We start from the raw sequence: 14,720 nt of genomic DNA, 5'->3' as shown, positions 1-14,720 counted from the left end.
ACAAGATTAATTGGCATTTGGAAAAGTATGGGCTAATAAAGTAATAACCTGTAATCCAGCACTATCATGTAACCCTGCATTAACACACCGTAATATCCTGTAATCCTAATTCAGCACTGCCATGAAATCCTGCATTAAAATACTGTAATAGTATGTAATCCTGCATTAACACACTGATATCTATAGCCCTAATCCAGCATTGTCATGTAATACTGCATTAACCCTATAATACTCTGTAGATCTAATCCAACACTACAATATAATCCTGCATTAACACCCTCTGACCCTAATCCAGCACTGCCACGTAATCCTGCTTTAACACACTAACACACAGGCAGTGCCCCACGCACCCGATACACTGTGGGGCGGCGCCCGTCTACCGGGTGTGTCGGGACGGCGCCCATATCTGTTGTATGGAGCAGTACGTGTGCGTCTTGCACGGAGCAACACCTGTGTATCTATTGTACCAAGCATCACCTGTGTATCTAATCCAAACCACAGCACTGACAGAGCATGTAGAACTTCAAACCACAGCACTGACGGTTCTTGTAGTTCCAAATCCACAGCATTGACGGAACTTGTAGGACACGAAACCACAGCGAAAATGAATACCAAATCACTAATAATATTGTTCCTGCTTTTAGTAGTGTCAACACACAGCAAACTGCATTACCCTAAAGCAAATTACAGTACTGTGCCATCAGCTCTCGGCCGCATGCTCTGGAAATCCTACCATAAACCTCTCTGCATCCCACTCTTCCTTTAATACACTCCTTAAAACCCACCTCCCCTCAAGTATCTCCCTGTCAGCTTCCTTTTCTATCACACCTCTGTGAAGCTCATTGGGAAGTGTTTCTACATTATAGCTGCTATGTAAATGCAAGTTGTTGTTGTATGTGCAGGAATTCACCCCCTACACAATATATCTGTTGATGTGGGAGAACCTTCACCACACGGATTGCAGCGGTTCAAGGCGGCGGCTCACCACCACCTTCTCAAGAGCAATTAGGGATGGGCAATAAATGCTGGCCTCGCCAGCAATGCCAACATCCCATGAACGAATTTTAAAAAAACAGATATGTTATATCCTCCCGTGTCCCTCTCCCCCCAACCGTTTGTGCGTATACAACATTTAGACGCCAACCCCACAATATGTTCTTTTCCTTCTTTACATGTATAAATCTACCCAGGTCATGGGTTCCAGCCACACTCCAAAGACTTGAGCAAATAATCTAGGCTGACACTCCAGTGCAGTACTGAGGGAGGTGCTGCACTGTCCTCTTTCGGATGAGACGTTAAACCGAAGCCCCTGTCTGCTCTCTAGGGTGGATGCAAAAGATCCCATGACACCGTTCAAGGAAGAGCAGGGGAGTTCTCTCCCTGGTGTCTTGGCCAACATTTATCCCTCAACCAACATCACTACAAACAGATTATCACATTGCTGTTTGTGGGACCTTGCTGTGCGCAAATTGGTTGCAGCGTTTCCTGCACTATGACAGCGGCTACACTTCAAAACTACTTCAGTGGCTGTAAAGGGCTTTGGAACGTCTTTCCCCCCTCCGCCCGCTCCTTACCTCGGCCTCTTTCTGCCACTGACAGCACCGAGCGCTCACGCACCATTCCCGGCCTAGCCCGGCGCCCCTCGGCCTGCCTCCAGTCGCTGTGGCGGCCGCACTGCTGCCTGTGCCACACTCACGGACCCCGGCTCCCGTCTCCAGGCCCCGGCCGCCGCGACAGGCCGCTACCGGAAGTCCGACCCGGTCCGTCCCGAAAACACCGCCCACACTTCCGTTACACCGTGGCGATGAGCCGGCGGCGGGACCGTGGCCGCCACCTGACCGGCCACCCACTGTCCGGATCCACCAACAGCTGAAGCGGCAGAGAACCAGCGGCAGCCCCGGGGCCGGCGGCGGGTCAGGAGCGCCGGAATCGATCGGCTGGGACCTTGCGCTCGGGGGGGGGGGAATCCGACTGCTGGACCCAAGACTGCGCGTGCCCGCCAACCTGGGAGCGCGCGCCAGGGACAGGCGGGAGCGCGCGCCAGGGACAGGCGGGAGCGCGCGGGTGCAGGATGGGCGGATTAGTGAGGAAAGGTGAGATAGAAATAAATCAGAACGCAAATAAACATTAGCTGCAACAATCGGCAAACCGGCTCCAATAGTCGGCAAACCGGCTCCAATAGTCGGCAAACCGGCTCCAATAGTCGGCAAACCGGCTCCAATAGTCGGCATATCGGCTCCAATAGTCGGCAAATCAGCTGCAACAATCGGCAAACCGGCTCCAATAGTCGGCAAACCGGCTCCAATAGTCGGCAAACCGGCTCCAATAGTCGGCATATCGGCTCCAATAGTCGGCAAATCAGCTGCAACAATCGGCAAACCGGCTCCAATAGTCGGCATATCGGCTGCAACGGTCGGCATATCGGCTGCAACAATCGGCAAACCGGCTCCAATAGTCGGCATATCGGCTGCAACAATCGGCAAACCGGCTCCAATAGTCGGCATATCGGCTGCAACAATCGGCAAACCGGCTCCAATAGTCGGCATATCGGCTGCAACGGTCGGCAAACCGGCTCCAATAGTCGGCATATCGGCTGCAACGGTCGGCAAACCGGCTCCAACAGTCGGCAAACCGGCTGCAACAATCGGCAAACCGGCTGCAACAGTCGGCAAACCGGCTCCAATAGTCGGCATATCAGCAGCAAGTCGGCAAACCGGCTGCAACAGTCGGCAAACCGGCTGCAACAGTGCATTATGGTGCATAAATATATAAAATATTGACTCCCCATTCACACCTCATTGCGTGGGATCCCGGCACCATCCCTTAGTCAGTGTAGGATCAAGGCACCGTTTCCCCCGTCGGCACAGGATCCCGGTACAGTTCCCCGGTTTGCCCGTATAGAAGTCGATTGAGAAAGAGGAAACAGAGTTGGGGTAAATGGGTGTTGCTCAGATTGAAGGAGGGTTATAGTGGTGTTCCCCAGGGGGCAGTGCTGGTCCACTCTTGTTCTCTGTGTTTATATCGATGACTTCAACTTGGGTATGGGGAACATAATCTGACAATTTGCTGCCAACACATAACTAGGTTTGGCAAATAATGAGGAGAACCATCAAAGACTTCAGGAGACATAGGCAGGTGAGTAGATGGGGCAGATGCCATTTAACGTGGAGAAGTGTGCGGTAATACGTTTTGGGAGGAAAAACAAGGAATGGAAGTGTACACTGAATGGAAGGACTTTGAAGGATGTGGATGAACAGAGAGATCTAAGCGTTCAAATACATAATTCCCTGAAAATGCGAGCGCAAGGAGATAAACCCATAAAAAGGCAACAGTTAGAGTTTTACAAGAGTAAAGATGTAGTGATCAATTTATACAAGACACTGGTTATGCCGCAGTGTACAGTTTTGGGCACCCCATTATATAAAAGTGTACAGTGTAGATTCACCAAGGTGATGAGCTGACTCATAAATTGAGGAGAATAGCATAGATGCATTTAAGGGGAAGCTAGATAAGAATGAGGGAGAAAGGAAATAGAAGGGTATCTTAATAGGGTTCGATGAAATAGAGAAGGAGGAGGCTTGTGTGGAACATAAATGCCGGCATAGAACAGTTGGACCAAATGGCCTGTTTCTGTGCTGTAAACTCTATGTAACTGGAGATGCTGGGACTATTTCCACAGGAGCAGGGATGGCTAAGAGGAGATTTATCGAGATTTTTACAATTATGGAGGGTTTTGTTAGAGTGACTAGGGAAAGACTATTTCCTCCGGTTGAGGAGTCATCAATTTAAAATTCTCACTGAGAATGAAGAGAGGGGTTGGGGAAATTTATTCACCGAGGGTTGTTGTAGCATGGACTGCTTTGCCCCAGGGAGTGGTTGAGGCAGAGACCATTGCATCTTTAAAGGGAAAAGGGATAAATATTTGAAGGAGAGGAAGATACAGGGCTATGGAGAGAGAATGGGGCAGAGGAATTAGTTTTGGATTGTTCCAGCAAAGAGCCAACACAGACAGTGATGGGCCAAATGACCTCTTGAGCTGTAAACTCTTATGGTTCTGTGATCCAAGGGCTGGTGATGTTTATACAGCCCACAGGCGGTAGACAAACAGCTCATGACACAGACTCACCGTCTCCCACGTTACAGCTGAAACTACCCACTGTAAACAGATCAGCTGCTGTGTCCTGGAGCATGCGTCAGTCCAGGAGGTTTGAGTCTGGAAAGTGTTATTAAAATGCAGCTGGTCACTTTCTATAACTGGGAAACATGAGTCAGTCATACTGTCACAGGGAACATCGATTTACCCTGGACTCATCTCATCATTTCAATAACAGTACAGCAACAAATTAACTCCAGGAGACTGTCAGAAGCAGTGTTATCTCCTCTTTAATATAAGCTACAGCACAAATTGCACTGTGAGAGGCTGTGATTAGGTTACCATTATGATTCCTATCTAGGTATCACCTCACTCATTGAACAAATCCTCCCTGGGACCAACGCTCTCCAGTTAGCTTTACTGATTGGTTGAATTATCACCACAGTAACTGATCAGCTGCTATAGTTGATTGGCTGATTGACAGTTAGTGATTGGTTCATGAATAGCTGGCTCAGGTATCTATCCAAACACATACGTCAATAACGAGGTTACCTACAAACATCGATGGCCTGAGGACAGAGCCTAAGATGCTCGTTTCCAATGGGGAAGGAGACCGTCAGAGCCCAATAATAGCCTAACAGACCAGGGTTTCTGGGATTATTAAACCTTTGGCCGTGTGCTTGCTTCCAGTGCTGTGTTGGGCCTCCTATTACATTTTGCTGAGGTTTTGTTGATGTGCTGAGTGAACTGTAACAGCAGATAGGTAAGATTGGAACCAGGTGAGGGCAGTCCCATTGAGCTGGACAAGAGAGGAGAGGTGTTAGAGGAGACCGGTGTGGTCAACATCGTCAAAGGCTGTAGAGAGGTCAGGAAGGGATAGTGCACCAGTCACATAGGAGGTCATTTGTGACTTTGATAATGACTGTGGCAGAAACCTCATTGGAGGGATTCAAACATAGAGTTGCGGGAAAGATGGGATCAGATTTGGGAAGCGACAACACGTTCAAGGACTTTGGAGAGGAACGGTAGTTTGCAAGGACAGAGGGGTCAAGGGTGGGTTTTTTGAATAGGGGAGTGATGACGGCAGATTTAAAGGAGGGGGGACCGTTTACAATGAGAGCTAGGAAGGGAAATTGGGTGGTCAGCAGTTTAGTGGGAAAGGGGTCAAGGGAGCAGAAGGTGGGTCTCAAGGACACGATCAGGTCGGCGAAGCAATGAGGGGAGATAAGAAAGTAGAGAAATATGTTGGTTCGGGGGGGAAGTTTGGTTTGGTGGGCAAGGGAAAGGGAGGGAAGCAGCAGAGGCAGCTGAACAGATAGTCTCGATCTTAGTGACAAAAGTCCGTGAGCTTCTCGCATATGTTATTGGAGGTGAGGATAGAGCTTTAAGGAGATAGTTGGTATTGAAGAAAAGAAGCTAGGGGTTATCTTTGCTCTCCATCCAGGATGATCCTGGAGTAGTGAGCGATTTTGGCAGAGGAGAGAAGGGCCTAATAGTGCTTGATGTGGTCCAGCCAGATCAGACGACAAATGGCTAAACCAGTTGTGCGCCAGATACAGTCAAGTCTGTGCCCCTTCGATTTGACGGAACGAAGATAGGGGCCTTGCTGGTGGAATGTTCAGGATGGGAGAGCGTAAAGGTTTTACTGGGGACAAGGGCAAGGGTGAAGGAGATGGCAGCAGTTGAGCAGATTGACAGCTACAGAAGTTCTGTGGTGAACAGAGGGCTAAAGGCTAGACAGTTGGGAGTTTGAAAGTGGAGAGGCAACATAAATTAAAGAGCACAATTCTAAAAGGGGTACACAGCATCGGAGAGATCTGGGGGTATATTTGCACAAATCGTTGAAGGTGGGAGGGCAGGTTGAGAAAGCGGTTAAAAAAGCATACGGGATCCTGGGCTTTATAAATAGAGGCATAGAGTACAAAAGCAAGGAGGTTATGTTGAACCTTTATAAAACAAACACTGTTTCAACCACAACCGTGGAGTATTGTGTCCAGTTCTGGGCACCGCACTTTAGGAAGGAAGTGAAGGCCTTAGAGACGGTGCAGAAGAGATTTACTAGAATGATTCCAGGGATGAGGGACTTCAGTTACGTGGATAGACTGGAGAAGCTGGGGTTGTTCTCCTTAGAGCAGGGGAGATTGAGAGGAGATTTGATAGAGGTATTCAAAATCATGAAGGGTCTGGACAGAGTAGAAAGAAACTGTTCCCATTGACAGAAAGATTGAGAACCAGAGGACATAGATTTAAGGTGATTGGCAAAAGAACCAGAGGTGACATGAGGAAACCTTTTTTTATATAAACACAGCAAGTAGTTATGATCTGGAATGTACTGCCCGAGGGGGTGGTGGAGGCAGATTCAATCATGGCCTTCAAAAGGCAATTGGATAAGTACTTGAAGGGAAAGAAATTGCAGGGCTACGGGGATAGGGCAGAGGAGTGGGACTAGCTGGATTGCTCTTGCAGAGAGCCGGCATGGACTCGATGGCCTGAATGGCCTCCTTCCATGCTGTAACCATTCTATGATTCTATAATTGACTGCACCTCAAGGTAGAACTTCCTTTAAGATTGAACACCCATTGAGGCTAAACTCCACACTCTCCTGGTCTTTTGCATTGCACTCATCTCTTGAGGTTAATCTCTTGTTAGTTGGCTAAAATTTATAATGTCTTAACATACACATCAGAAAAATTAATCACACCATTTATTAACCAATCGATCAATCTAGTATTGGCACCAAATAAACAAGTTTAAGCAGCAACAAGTACCAAAAAGCTAAAATGAAGAAAATTAAGGTTGAAATAAAAAATAAATGAGTGAAAAATTCAGTACTGATGCCCAATCCCTCCATTGGTGCTGAACTACATTTTCCTGACTTTCCGCACCTTTCTACAGTATGGGGCACAGTGCCACACCAAATGTTGTTTGGAGCCTTCTCCTAGCTGGAGTGCAAGTCACTGAATTTCCTGCAAATTGGGCTCCATTTCCTGTAGACAGCAGACATCCTTTCAGGGGAGACCCACAAGGGCTCACAGAGTAACAGACATTGAAGTGATTGAGATGAGAGTGTGGCCCAGGCACAAAGTGACATTTCCAGAGCTGGTATAGCATGTTCTGCTCACAGTGCATCCAATCACAGCTCGGAGTACTACATCAGGAATGTGATTTTGTTCCGAATTTTCAATCTGGTTGGCGAGTTATAGAGCGCTCTTAATAGTTTACTGGTATTATTTAATGACTCGCTCCTGTGTACAGGTCCTCCTGGTGACAGACTGCCCTCAGGTGGCAGTACTGCTCATTGCTCCCATCTCCAACACAGCTTGCCTTCGTGTAATGCTCCATATTCGCAGTTAATTAGCGGAGCTGCTGCAGCCTTTGCACAAACAACTTGCATTTATATAGCGACTTTAACACCGAGCCATATTAGGGCAGATGACCAAAAGCTTGGTCAAAGGGGTAGGTTTGAAGGAGCATCTTAAAAGGGAGAGAGAGGTAGAGGGGCGGAGAGGTTTGGGGAGCGAATTCCAGAGCTTAGGGCCTAGACAGTTGATGGAGCGATGAAAAACGTGAACGCGCAAGAGGCAAGAGTTGGAGGAGCGCAGAGATCTGGGAGGGTTGTAGGGCTAGAGGAGGTTACAGAAACAGGGAGGGACGAGGCCACGTAGGGATTAGAACACAGGATGTGACACGGGTGGGGGCAGTGCGTCTGAGCCCCGGCTTCAATACACTGCACACAAACTACAGTTGGTGGCACAATGAGAAAAACCTTTAATAGAAATTTCTATAAAACTTTTGAAAACATTAGCAGGGTGAAGGAGGGCGAACAGGAGTCGAATTTTAAACAGAAAAAGAGTATCACGGCTGGCGCTCCACGGACTGCAGGGATGTGAGATATTTTCATTCTGATCCTTCATATCAAACATGAGGCACTGATTTGAGTTCGGATGATTGGAGTCTGCGATTTCCTAGTTCCTGGGTTTCTCCGTAGATGCTCCCCCTTCAATCTAGGCCTCCTTATCGCCCATTTCGAGGCAGTCACTCAGTGTTGCCACGTCAACAGGGATGACGAGATACTCGACTCCATCAGCACCCTGACAGATTAAAACAGCGATTGATCCATCAGGCACTGACCCACTCCACACCTCAACAGTTAACCACGGCTCCTCTGCAATCATTGTGAAGAGAAAGTGCTCTCATTGATTAGTGAAGATGTGCTCACCAGTGCCCCTTGCTTCAACAAAGGCCCCAGGCCCCACCTACAGTTAGTTAGCTGCCCTCAGCCAGAGCAACAGTTGGGGCTACAATTGGCTACGGCATCCCTGAATTTGGGGGGTGCCGGGGGAAGAATCCCACTCTTGATCACTGTCCAGTGCCCCCTGCTGGTCAGTATATGTGCAGGCGGGATTGGGTTTGACTGTGAGGCTATTCATGGTTGAATATCCAGAAGATACACCCCCCTCCATGCTCACAGACCAGTGGGTATTCGGAGTTTTATTTCAGAGTTCAGAAGTTAAATACAATCATCACGAGTACCAATTAGTGAGGGAGGGGGACAAACTCAGTTACATTAGAGGCCGTCTTGTAAGAATACATGTGACACAGAGTGAGCGCCTGGCTCAGGTGCTTACGCGGGGTGGGGGAAGACATGTCTCACCTGGCTCAGGTGCTTACGCGGGGGGGGGGGGGGTGGGGAGACGTGCCTGGCCTGGCTCAGGTGCGTACGTAGGATGGACTGTACCTCACCTTTTTATTCTTGATCAATTTGTGATCTCTGAACTCGGTGAGCTGTGCCCGCAGGGTGAGGTTGCTGTTTACCAGGAAGGCCTCACGACATCGCTGGTAGAAATCCTGAAAGGACAAGCCTGAGGAGGAGAGAGTAAAGACTTACATTAGCGGAATTCTGCTCCCAAGTACACACACAGCCCCACGGCCAGGCGCTCTCCCCACCTTCCTGCTGATTCTATGATCCACTGAAAGCACTCAGCCTGGGCAGAGAACACTGGCAATACTTGCAGCAGACATCCAACACACAGGCATTGCCCGAGGCTCAGGCTGGGAGTCCGCAGGAGTCACACACCATCCTGGTGCTGCGCCATGCGTGCAATCGTTTGGGACACGCACCAGGTATTTGAGGTTCGTACGCGTTGGCGTTTGCTCTTTAACTCGTGCTCTGCCACGGAATCTGAACCTGTGCCTGGGGTGTGGAGTGCTGGATTCTCTGCACCCCACCCCATCCACCACCAATCCACATCCCCCCCACCCCCCTCCCACTCCCACTCCCAGCCCTTACCTGGGTAAGACGAGTTATCCTTGTTTTCCAACTGGAACTGAGCCAAGAGTTTAAATATCCCCCTGCGGCAGAACAAAGTGAGAGGCAGCGTCAGCCCACGATCCAGCACCAGACTCCCCTTAATTTATTTGAAACCGGTGAGAGTCGAACAATTACATTCAATCCCACTGTATGGCTCATGTTCAGATTCTACCCACCCATGATATTCGCAGGTCAGTACCCCTTCCCCCCCAAGTTGGGTACATCAGGCAAAGGCCAGAAGCAAACTCAAGACGGATGCCCACCACCCCATTAACCCAGGGGTCCCGATACCCAGTGAACTGACCCCTAGCGAGGGTCCAATTCCTTTAACCCCAGGGGTCCTGACCCCCAGCGAGGGCCCGCCCCTTTAACCCCAGGGGTCCTGACCCCCAGCGAGGGCCCGCCCCTTTAACCCCAGGGGTCCTGACCCCCAGCGAGGGCCCGCCCCTTTAACCCCAGGGGGTCCTGACCCCCAGCGAGGGCCCGCCCCTTTAACCCCAGGGGGTCCTGACCCCCAACGAGGGCCCACCCCTTTAACCCCAGGGGGTCCTGACCCCCAACGAGGGCCCACCCCTTTAACCCCAGGGGGTCCTGACCCCCAGCGAGGGCCCGCCCCTTTAACCCCAGGGGGTCCTGACCCCCAGCGAGGGCCCGCCCCTTTAACCCCAGGGGGTCCTGACCCCCAGCGAGGGCCCGCCCCTTTAACCCCAGGGGGTTCTGACCCCCAGCGAGGGCCCGCCCCCTTTAACCCCAGGGGGTTCTGACCCCCAGCGAGGGCCCGCCCCTTTAACCCCAGGGGGTCCTGACCCCCAGCGAGGGCCCGCCCCTTTAACCCCAGGGGTCCTGACCCCCAGCGAGGGCCCATCCCTTTAACCCCAGGGGTCCTGACCCCCAGCGAGGGCCCACCCCTTTAACCCCAGGGGTCCCGGTACACATCCCGATTCTGCCGTCACACCCCCTACCCCACATTGCGCCCATTACCTGGCGTTGGGAGTGAGGCTGCGCAGTACGTGAATCAGCGAGCTCAGCGCCAACGCTCCCGACTGTCGGACCAGCAGCGAGTTCTCGTATGAGGTCTCCTCCACGTAGGGTTTAAAGGTCGTCACCTCGTACCACAGCCAGTTAAAGAGGCAGCTCCGCGTCTGATCCCACACTGTCAAACAGGAACCAGATCACTGCAGGTCAGAGTCTTCGCTTTTCTACCCCTCTACACACACACAGGGTTACCCCGCCCCCCCCCCCCCCCCCGCCCCATACAGACACAGACCCCTCTCCCCCCAACAGACACGCCCCCACCCCCCCACACAGATACGGTCCCCGTCTCCGCGCCCCCTCCCCCACAGATACGGTTCTTCCTCCCCCCCCCACCCGGACACACAGAGACAGGGTGTCCCCTCCTCAGTCCCATTGAGGCTCTCAGTCTGACACTAACGGAGCACTGGGGAAAGTGCTTAGACAGATCCTCCCCTCAGACACCATCCAACACTCTGACCCAGCATACGGAGACACTCACTCAGGGGAGCATTCAGGTGATCGATGGAGGCGATGAGGTGGATGCCAGGGGCGGCGCTGAGCTGGCTCAGTATCTGCTGGTTCCGATCACCTCGAAGCATCTGCCCGTCAATGTTATGGATCAGAAGATAAAGATCCAACGTAGAATCTGAAGGGGAGAAACACAGCAACAAACAGTGAGAGTGGGACTCAGTACAGACCTCATCATGGCTCCTCCCTCCCCCCAACAAAGCCCTCCCTTCTCCTTCCCCTCCCATACGGACCTGGGACACTCGAACTACAAGCAGCGAGAAAGCCCTGCAGATACACACCCTCCTTAAACGTCCTAATGATGAAGTCCAGCTGGTCCACAGGGTTCCGGAAGCTTCCCTCGTATCGTAAAACCTCCTCTGTTATAGAGTTCAGAATCTGCGGCACAATAATTGTTCACTTACACGTGAATGTGACCCCCAACTCACAGCGATCACAGGCTCCCCCCCGCCCCCCAGCGATCACACGACCCCCCCCCCCCCCCAATCACACGACCTCCCCCCCCCCCGCAATCACACGACCTCCCCCCCCCCCGCAATCCCCCCCCCCCCCAGCGATCACACGACCTCCCCCCCCCCCCAGCGATCACACGACCTCCCCCCCCCCCCAGCGATCACACGACCTCCCCCCCCCCCCCAGCGATCACACGACCTCCCCCCCCCCCCCAGCGATCACACGACCTCCCTCCCCCCCCCCAGCGATCACATGACCTCCTCCCCCCCCCCCAGCGATCACACGACCTCCTCCCCCCCCCCAGCGATCACACGACCTCCTCCCCCCCCCAGCGATCACATGACCTCCTCCCCCCCCAGCGATCACACGACCTCCTCCCCCCCCCAGCGATCACATGACCTCCTCCCCCCCCCCAGCGATCACACGACCTCTCCCCCCCCCCCCAGCGATCACACGACCTCCTCCCCCCCCCCAGCGATCACACGACCTCCTCCCCCCCCCAGCGATCACATGACCTCCTCCCCCCCCAGCGATCACATGACCTCCTCCCCCACCCCCAGCGATCACACGACCTCCTCCCCCCCCCCCCCCCCAGCGATCACACGACCTCCGCCCCCCGAGCGATCACACGACCTCCGCCCCCCGAGCGATCACACGACCTCCCCCCCCCCAGCGATCACATGACCTCCCCCCCCCCCCAGCGATCACACGACCTCCCCCCCCCCAGCGATCACACGACCTCACCCCCCCCAGCGATCACACGACCCCCCCCCAGCGATCACACGACCCCCCCCAGCGATCACACGAACCCCCCCCCAGCGATCACACAACCTCCCCCCCCCCCAGCGATCACACAACCCTCCCCCCCCCCAGCGATCACACAACCTCCCCCCCCCCCAGCGATCACACAACCTCCCCCCCCCCCCCCCCAGCGATCACACAACCTCCCCCCCCCCCCCCAGCGATCACACAACCTCCCCCCCCCCCCCCCAGCGATCACACAACCTCCCCCCCCCCCCCCAGCGATCACACGACCTCCCCCCCCGCCCCAGCGATCACACGACCTCCCCCCCCGCCCCAGCGATCACACGACCTCCCCCCCCCCGCCCCAGCGATCACACGACCTCCCCCCCCGCCCCAGCGATCACACGACCTCCCCCCCCGCCCCAGCGATCACACGACACTCCCCCCCGCCCCAGCGATCACACGACCTCCCCCCCCCCCCCAGCGATCACAACGACCTCCCCCCCCCCCCCCAGCGATCACACGACCCCCCCCCCAGCGATCACACGACCTCCCCCCCCCCGCCCCAGCGATCACACGACCTCCCCCCCCGCCCCAGCGATCACACGACCTCCCCCCCGCCCCAGCGGTCACACGACCTCCCCCCCGCCCCAGCGGTCACACGACCTCCCCCCCGCCCCAGCGGTCACACGACCTCCCCCCCCGCCCCAGCGGTCACACGACCTCCCCCCCCCCCCCCCGCAGCGATCACACGACCTCTCACCCCCCCCCCACCCGCCAAACAGGGATCCCAATCAATACACAGGCGAACGCGGCGAGGAAGGACCCTGCAAAGCCCCGTCCGCAGGACGAGGAGTCCCTCTGCCTGGGGCTAGGTCTTAGTTTGAAACCTCACGTAGTGAGATGACCGGTGCCCGCGCCCTTCTCCGCAGTAGGTTGTTCCTCCACAAATACTCACTGATTTAAGAGTAATACTTGGGAAGAATCCGTTCACTACCAAGTGGACAGTGCCCTCCAGCATCCGACAGCGGAACTCTTCCAGCAACTCCCTCTTGGAGCCAAGTCCGTACAACACGAGGCTGAACCCTAGCCTGGAGACGGAGAGAAAACGATCAAAAGCACGAATCACTGGACATCGGTGACGGACACGCCATTTTCAGACCATAGTCTGTGATAGCACGCGTGTGTGCACGCACTACACCCTGCACAGAGGTTCTCGCGCGCCGCTCGCTGCCACCGAGGGCCTCGCACGATTGTGGGCACGCGCCGCTCGCTGCACCGAGGGCCTCGCACGATTGTGGGCACGCGCCGCTCGCTGCACCGAGGGCCTCGCACGATTGTGGGCACGCGCCGCTCGCTGCACCGAGGGCCTCGCACGATTGTGGGCACGCGCCGCTCGCTGCACCGAGGGCCTCGCACGATTGTGGGCACGCGCCGCTCGCTGCACCGAGGGCCTCGCACGATTGTGGGCACGCGCCGCTCGCTGCACCGAGGGCCTCGCACGATTGTGGGCACGCGCCGCTCGCTGCACCGAGGGCCTCGCACGATTGTGGGCACGCGCCGCTCGCTGCACCGAGGGCCTCGCACGATTGTGGGCACGCGCCGCTCGCTGCACCGAGGGCCTCGCACGATTGTGGGCACGCGCCGCTCGCTGCACGAGGGCCTCGCACGATTGTGGGCACGCGCCGCTCGCTGCACGAGGGCCTCGCACGATTGTGGGCACGCGCCGCTCGCTGCACCAAGGGCCTCGCACGATTGTGGGCACGCGCCGCTCGCTGCACCAAGGGCCTCGCATGCTATACTCACTGTGTCTGCAGCATCCACTTGTGAAAGAGATTTTCATGTTCCTTGTTGAGCTGCCTAATCTCGTCTGCGAAAGGTGAACTGTCATCACTCAGCAGCCTCGCCAAGCCTCCTGAATCAGGATACAAACATCAGGATACAAACAAATGGTCACTTTACAGCCCCAAGTGGAGCTCTGCACATTCCACCAGAGCTTCCCCTGCACCTGCAGCACGGCCACAGAGTGTCTGGGACCTCCCGCAGCCAGAGGATAGTGCCGAATGTTGATACGCGCCCAGACCCAACGCCACACGCGCATAGGGACAAAAGAACAGGAGGCAGCCATTCGGCCCCCGAGCCTGTTCCACCATTCAATGCTGATCCTAACCCCATCCACCTGCCTTGGTTCCGTATCCTTTAACGTCCTTACCTAACAAAAATCTATTGATCTCAGATTTTAAATAACACCCCGATACAACACATACCTGATCCAGCTTTGGTGTCTGCAGCTTCTGCAATGTGCGGTCAGAGGTCAGGACCTTTGAACTACTGTGAGCTTCAAAGTACCGCTCAACAAGGCTTGGCTTAAAGAGAAAAAGAAAAATCAGCTACTTTCTCCGACCCAGTGACCGAGTCAGAGCGGTGAATCACCCTTTAACTGTTAGGGATAATTATTCAACCCTGGAAATTATCAGAACACGTATCAGAAACAAAAAGCTGCTTTATAAAATGGGGCCTACTCACCCAGCACCAAAGCCAACAGCTCTCCCATCCACAACAGGGGGAATTGATCAA

The 14,720-nt window shown here is 54.3% G+C and overlaps 2 protein-coding genes across 6 annotated transcripts in view; both read right to left on the bottom strand.

The window, feature by feature from the left end:
• Nucleotides 1-2,893, bottom strand: part of ube2f (ubiquitin-conjugating enzyme E2F (putative)) — a 176,666-nt gene extending 173,773 nt beyond the window's left edge. The window contains exon 1 of one of the 5 annotated variants that reach the window (XM_067987985.1): nt 2,795-2,893. The gene's annotated coding sequence lies outside the window, so the exon portion shown is untranslated. Of the gene's footprint in view, nt 1-1,574; nt 1,972-2,794 lie in introns of those variants that run through there. The other 4 variants (XM_067987981.1, XM_067987983.1, XM_067987980.1 and 1 more) reach the window with 4 other exon arrangements.
• Nucleotides 2,894-7,837: 4,944 nt separating this feature from the next.
• Nucleotides 7,838-14,720, bottom strand: part of LOC137324053 (origin recognition complex subunit 2-like) — a 13,158-nt gene continuing 6,275 nt past the window's right edge. Inside the window, exons 2-10 of the mRNA XM_067988222.1 lie at nt 14,356-14,509; nt 13,950-14,058; nt 13,102-13,234; nt 11,228-11,324; nt 10,918-11,064; nt 10,386-10,557; nt 9,384-9,445; nt 8,837-8,955; nt 7,838-8,184 (exon numbers count right to left, since the gene is read on the bottom strand). Coding sequence (XP_067844323.1) covers nt 8,098-8,184; nt 8,837-8,955; nt 9,384-9,445; nt 10,386-10,557; nt 10,918-11,064; nt 11,228-11,324; nt 13,102-13,234; nt 13,950-14,058; nt 14,356-14,509 — 1,080 coding nt within the window. The 3' untranslated portion in view covers nt 7,838-8,097. The remainder of the gene's footprint in view (nt 8,185-8,836; nt 8,956-9,383; nt 9,446-10,385; nt 10,558-10,917; nt 11,065-11,227; nt 11,325-13,101; nt 13,235-13,949; nt 14,059-14,355; nt 14,510-14,720) is intronic.

The sequence above is a fragment of the Heptranchias perlo genome, chromosome 7 (genome assembly GCF_035084215.1).
Source record: "Heptranchias perlo isolate sHepPer1 chromosome 7, sHepPer1.hap1, whole genome shotgun sequence".
Taxonomy (NCBI): Eukaryota; Metazoa; Chordata; class Chondrichthyes; order Hexanchiformes; family Hexanchidae; genus Heptranchias; species Heptranchias perlo.
This window is presented reverse-complemented; position numbering and strand designations above follow the sequence as displayed.